Source organism: Pygoscelis adeliae, unplaced genomic scaffold, assembly GCF_000699105.1.
Source record: "Pygoscelis adeliae isolate BGI_AS28 unplaced genomic scaffold, ASM69910v1 Scaffold53, whole genome shotgun sequence".
Lineage (NCBI taxonomy): Eukaryota > Metazoa > Chordata > Aves > Sphenisciformes > Spheniscidae > Pygoscelis > Pygoscelis adeliae.
This window is the reverse complement of record NW_008824468.1, coordinates 169,732-176,616: the sequence shown is the minus strand read 5'-3', so window position 1 is coordinate 176,616 and position 6,885 is coordinate 169,732. Positions and strand designations below refer to the sequence as shown.

General features: G+C 42.3%; 1 protein-coding gene across 1 annotated transcript in view; it reads left to right on the top strand.

The window, feature by feature from the left end:
- The window catches only part of POLA1 (polymerase (DNA directed), alpha 1, catalytic subunit), a 208,145-nt gene extending 201,653 nt beyond the window's left edge, over window positions 1-6,492 (top strand). The window contains exon 36 of the mRNA XM_009321121.1: window positions 5,202-6,492. Within this exon, the coding sequence (XP_009319396.1) occupies window positions 5,202-5,371 (170 nt within the window). The 3' untranslated portion in view covers window positions 5,372-6,492. The remainder of the gene's footprint in view (window positions 1-5,201) is intronic.
- The last annotated feature ends 393 nt before the right edge of the window (window positions 6,493-6,885 follow it).

Genomic DNA, 6,885 nt, shown 5'->3' with positions numbered 1-6,885 from the left:
CCCGTGATAGGAAGACTGTGATCACATTAGAATTGCTTTGACTTCGATGATGTGAACACCTGGAATGGGTGGAGGCGCGATCCTGGCAGTCTGGAGGGCAAACGTGGCCCTTTTCGTCAACGGCCTTTGTTACTTTGTGGGACTATGTGGTTTAGAAGTTGGTACGAGTTGGGAGGTTTATTTTCTTCAGCAAAAAACAAGAATCGTTTAAGACTTAGGTTAGTAAATCTCTCTCTTTAGGCCAGTGAACTGGCATTGCTGATAGGTATTTGCGGAGAGCGCTGTCAAGACAGAATAATTTAATTGCTCTATAGCCTAATGTGATTGTATTTAATTAGAAACAAAAAAGCAAGTATGTTAGAGGCTTACACCTCTGTTCATTAAACTGCTGTTGACTTTTTTCATTGACATTCCATAAATGGCAAAGTTAAGGTTAACAGTATAAATAGGGGTGCTGAGGATTATGAAAGGGGAACCCATGCAATTAAAAAAAATGGCTTACATAACCTGATATCATAATAGACAGAATATTTATTTAACTTGCAGTAAATTGACACACCTCTAGACAGAGACAATTATGACTGACTGTAAAACATCTGACAGAACCAATTATGACTGACTGTTGTTTGCTACCTTTGCACAGAAATAAATGAAACACAGATATTTGGAACAGAGACTGCTGCCTGTGTGTCTAAGCTTGCTGTAATTAAAATACAATAACCAGTAGGCGATGTAAAAAATACAGTAGCTAATGTAGTATGTTCTTTAACTCTTTAAATAAAAGTGTGAGACACGATGCTGTACATAAACGATACTCCGCAGCTTTTTTTGTGCATTCCCAGATAAACCCACATTTTGGCACTATGCTCATAGGCACCTACGTTGTTCCTCACGTACCCGGTGCAGATACACGCGCACAAATACAAAGGGAATGTGAATATATTTTTACTTCTCACTCTGAAGAGCAGGCTATCAACAGAATAATCAAGGGGAGAGCGTTTAATAATATGACACAGTTCGGTTGTCCAATCAGTAGGAGAAAAAACAGAAGACTTTCACTGAGCCACATCTTAGGGAATCCAAGAACAAAAGTTCTTGAGCCTGACTATCAGGTTATTTGGTGTCATTTTAATAGGAACGAAGAGAAATTGCAATAAGTGGAAAACACGCGGCCAGGTATAGATAACCTCCAAATATTTCCATCCTTGCTTCCAGGATCGGTACAACAGTATGGGGTAAATGGAATTCAGGTACCTTTTAATTTTATTTTTTTTCCCAAATAATATAAAAATATACCTAGGTAGCTAAACAAGGACTTGGATGGGGCACTGAATTTGACAGGGACATCCAGAAGTTCAGACTGTGTTTTATGAAGGGAACAAGGGGCAGTCATGTTGGGGGGGGAGGGGGCTAACTGCATGCTTGGTGCTATGATTCTAAAATCTTTATCAGAGTCAGTGATTTATTAACTTTAGAGAATACAGTACCTGAATTTTAATTATATACAGTCAGAAGCACGTCTTTTTTTTTTAATTCCTATTAAAATAATTGTATTTTTCATTTGTATATTTGTTTCGGTAGTATCTTTTGTATGCTCTGCATGTGTATAAATGTGTCTCTCTGTGTATAGCCATGTATGCATTCTGCAGCAGTGGTTGTCTTAAAAGACTGCTTGCCACTGAACTTAGATATTATTAAAACAATGATGGGGTGATAATAGGTATAGAATTATTTCGGAACGTGACTGACTACTGAAAGGCAATTTCAGTCAGTTTGTATAGCTTAGTTTTCAGAAGGCCTTAGGTGCATTATTGATTGAATCCTCATTTAGGAAGAAAGTACGAGCTTTTATATGCATCTCTAAGTTGGGTGGTATGGTAACTCGAAGGTATTGACTGGCTGTGTGATATACGACGGTCACAGTTGTCTTTTACTCAGAGGAGCAGAGAGTGATGCTGGTTGTCATTCTTACTCTGCTGCGTGGCAGCGTAAATAGTCCCCTTTCTAACCAACCTGGTGGGAAAAGTCAATATCCCATCAGCAAAGGAGGTAAACACATCAGGAGCTGTGTCCTCTCCCATCTTCCCCTGCTCTGTATTACTACAGTTCTTTAAATCTCTTCTCCCCAGTCATCAGATGCACTTGTGTCATTCAAATGCATGGTGTGGCTGTGCTGCAGACACAGCCGCTGCCTGCCTCTCCTCCCGGAGCTCCCGGCTTCCATTCTCTTATAATTGAAACTTAAAATTGGCCTCGTTACTTCAACAAGGCCCCGCACATGTCTCCGTTTTTTTCAGTCCACCCTTTCCCGCTTGCCTCTACGAGGGTGATTACATCTAAGAAACGTTTGAAGCATACTGTCGGAAAGGTTATCGCATATAATTAAAGTTTAGATTTAATGTTGGGGGGTGGAGCTAGGCGCTCTGTTAGTGGGACGGCTGGAGCCTGAATTGGAGCTGTACGCGGGCCTGCATTTTTGTTCCCTACTTTCAGCCCTGGTTTATTGTTTGCCTCGTTGTTCTCATGATTAATGTGCCTTCCTGCTCTGTTCACATGTGCCAGCTGTTTCTGCGCATTGATACGTTTCACCTTGGTCCCTCCTGAGCTCCAGGAAGCTTTAAACTGTTTTAGCCTGGTTTTGAGCTACGAGGATGGTGTTTTCCACAGTTCCTTGGTACAAAGAGCACAGTTTTGCTAACATGTGAGCAGTGGCGAGTGAACCCGCTTACTATATCGTTTATCTTGAAAATGCATAAACTAGTTAGTGCTGAATTTGCGGCAAAGTGGGTTTGATGCTTTTATGGATCTGGTTATTACAATTTTCAAGGTTTGTTTAATTAAACCCTACATTTAAATAATTTCAGGATCATTAAATGTGTTTATGCCGTGGTGACTTCAGCCTGTTCATGAACAGATTCTGGTAATCAAAGTTTTTATTGTATTGGTGGTGTAGTTTAAGGAAATTTTAATTCTGCTAATAGACATAATGTCATTACTGTCTGGGTAATGGTGAGAATGTGGTATCTTCAACCAGGCATCTTCCTCTGTTTGCTTACTGCCCAGAGTTGGCAGTATAAATACCCAAAACTGAGTATGACAGCACAATACATACCTTCTTCACAAGGATGCATGAAAGGTGCTTACTGAAGTGCTTTTAATCAATGTATTCAGTTACTCAAACTGGTGTCGTTAATTTAAATTTTAATTTAATTTTTAAAGATTTGATAGCATCCTGCAGAGCAATTGAGTTCAGTGGAACTTTGTGAAAAACACGGAAAACCTAAGCAGGTGGCAACTGCTCAGTAAAACATTACTGTTTGTATCATATCCAGTAGTTAATCTGCTGAGCTCATCTTAAAACATCCGAGGCTCTGCAAAAATACTTGTAAATCCTCAGGGAGGAGGAATTCACAAACCCGAAAATTGTAATAGCTATTTCTCTTACCATGCCTCCTTTCCCTGCCATCTCCTCCTGTAGCAGTCCTTGACTTGGCTGCTGAGATGAAGGTGCGTCTGATGGGATGTCTTCATCTCAGTCGCATCGCAGAAGTGAGTCATCGCAGAAGTGAGTCATTTCTTCCCTTGCACAGGTGGACTCAAGAAACCAGCATGTCCCTCTCCTCCAAACCCTTCTCTTAAATAAAGTCAGCTGGTTTAGAGGCGACTGGTTTTTCGTCTTAACTTGCGCCGTGTAGTAAAAGCAGTTCGAGAGGGGACGGAGGCTCCTTTGTTACATGTTCAAAGCGTGAGAAGGGCATACCAACGTTGCGAAGGTGACAGGAAGAAATGAGACAACAGCTTTTAGGCAAAGCTAATGAGCAACAGGAGGATCGTGTTGGTTGCTCACAAGACACACGCTTACGCTGCGCCTAAATGGCTTGAAAGCTCGACCTTTAAGTACCTGTGCCGTGCTCTTGTAGTTCTGCTTGACCTGGAGTCCCTCCAGCCTAATGGGGGAGAAACTGCCTGGGAGGGCACCTCGTTTTGCAATATATCCTTCTTGCGTGCTCAGTAATGCAGACTATCCAGCGCCGCCTGTAACTGCAGACACAGGCTTTCGGGTAGGAGCTGGTGTTTCTAGAACATGGAGTTGGTTGGAAAGGAGGAGCACAATTGCACCAGATCTGCATCAAGCTGGCTTTGATGTATATCAGCAGAATATTTTGCTCTTCTAGTCTTTGTCCACAGCCTTTGTAAAGCAAAAGCAGGACAACCACCCAAACAAAATCCCTGGTTTTTTTTGGATGGCATAAAATTTAACAAAGAAAAATTTAAAACAGAACAGTTCGGGCTTTGCTGCTGAAATATGTACAAACTCATGCGCGTGCGCGTGAGTTTGCACACACACAAACGTACAAGTGAGTAAATGTCTGGCACTGCAGACATTTCTTCACAGGTATTATTGATCAAGCATTTGGGAATGGCTCTCTTCATTCATGTGTCAGGTGAACCTGATGTCTCCTGGTTGAGACACCGGGCATCTTCTCTCCATTTTAGGGTAGGATAGCATAGAATTTCCCCTGTTCGCGCTGCTGCCTTTTTCCTTCCAACGCCTCCGTAGTGCTGAGCATCACGATTCCCATCCTGCACACAAGGTGCATGTGAGAACGCACAAGACGGGTGCGTTCAACAAGTCTGTCCCAGGTTGTGCCAGTATTTGCAGCAGCAGGGACGAGAGAAGCCAAGCATGGTTTCCTTCACTTCTGAAGCCAAGCTTGGGCAGAATCTCTCCCTATTTCAAACCCCTGGGGACTCTGCGTAGTTCTCACTAAGTTAAGGCACCTGCTCATTTTAAATGAGATCCTTTCGGAGCCAGCCCTGCTATTGCTTATTTTCTCTACTGTGACTTAATGAACCCCCATTTCACTCCAGTTAGACGGCATGAGTGGGCAAGCGGTGCTTCTTGCCAGCTCCTGGCAGGAGCCGCTGCACCCGCCCCAGTGGGGCTGAGGGAGCTTCAGCCTCGCCACCGCATCCAGGTTCAACGTGGCCTCTAACCGGCTGGTACAGCGCTGCGGGTGGGGAGGCAGGGGGGAAGGCAGCAGAAGTTGGGAGAGCTTGCCGTAAATGTCGTCTTTGCTAGCTACGACATTCACCTCGTTTTAAAATACCATGATTCGCAGTAGTAGTGAATGCAAAAGTACTGTCTTTTTGTGGTCATTTGATCCGTCTCTGTTTTTTTTTTTCCTTTGTTCTTTTAGAGTATTTGAAGAAGCCGCTCAGGAGGGAAGTCTCTGATGCCTACAAAAGACTGAAGAGCACCGTAGACAAATGTCTGTCCATGAGTGGCTACTCAGAAGTGAACCTCGGCGAACTCTTCACCGTCAGGATAGGAAGATCTGTGGGAGAGTCCAGTAATGAAAGACAGTGATTGATTAAAAATGGAGGGAGACGAAAGGCTAGTTCCTTGTTTAACAGTATCGAACTCATAAGCAGCACTCTATTTCAGTATGCACAATGATGTTTTAATAATCTTGTCTCTTCAGAGGAGGAAAAACGGAAGATGGAAAGGGGATGTATGATTCACGTGGACATGAAATATTCGAGGTGTTTTTATCTTCCGTTCTTTTCTTCACTGAGAAGCCAGGGTTATTAAAATAGGGAGTAGTTGATTTCTGCAATATATTTTGTTGTGTATTTAGACCTGTGAGGGAAAAGGGGGTGGGGGAATTGCTGCTTTAATTGGATAATTCCCAGTGAGAGTTGCTGGAATGTAAGTGATCCTAGACTTTGCTCCAGGGTATTTAGTAGAGGTGCTCTCAGGAAGAGAGGTTAGTAGAGGTCTCAGTAGGAGCACTAATGTTTTGCCTTTTCACAGTTTATCTTCTTCCTGATCATAAACATACCAATTATAAACAATACTAAACCTAAATGCCTTTAAACGTCCTAATACCTTCTGAACAGAGGTAGGGACACTTTACTTTCAAATCTACTAAAGGTAAAGAACGACTGAAAGCTGGAGGTGCTGAAAATAGGGACCATCTTTTTATTCAGAGTCTTTCCGTGCATCTCTTTTCCGTGCGTATTTTGCCGTGTTGGAAATTTCTATGTGGATGTAAAGACATGCACATGTACAAAACCCATTTCGTACGTACGCAGGATATAAATGTGTTTCATTTCTTTCCGTGCAAAGTATTTGAAAGCAAGCAAAGGATAGGGAAAAATATGTTTGGGATGGCATTGTAACCAATAACGGGGGAAGGGAAAGCAGAGAATCATTGTTGCTGTTCTGTAATAATTACTGTATTGGAGGTGTTAGAGGCTTTATAAAGAAATTGTAATTTTCATTTACTTTTAATAAAATGCCGAACAGGTTTGACAAGAAAAGAGCATAGATTTGGGGACGTGCTTTTGTACCCAAAATACTGTTGCTGTCATGTTCGCCGTTAAGTTTGCAATGTGATATTTTAATGTATGGTTATAAAAATTTTCTGTTAAATCTTTAACAGTATAAAATGTAAAATTTTCTTAACACTTGAAGGAAAAAAATAAAGTTTTCTAGTAAAAGAGAATGTGATTTGATCGTCTGACCGTTGAAAATACTCCATGCGAGGTCGTATTGCTCCAAACTTTTCCTGGTTTCACAGAGGTGCCTGTGTGTCCGTTTTCAGGGTGGCCGGCCATTAACAAAGGGAGCTTGAAGAAAAAGTCAGAGCATCGGCGCGAACGTCTTGGGCACCAAGGGGATACGTGTGTCTGTGTGCGTTAGAGTATTTTATGACGTTCCTTTGTCCCTAAAGTGGCATCGGAAGGTGCTGTGTGTCAGTACGGGTAACGTCTATGCGAACGTGCCTAAATACACGGTCGTCTTCTGAGCAACTTTTGGGGCTAAATCCTTTCATTTTTACTCGCGTCGAGTCGCAGTACGTGAGAAATCGAACCTAC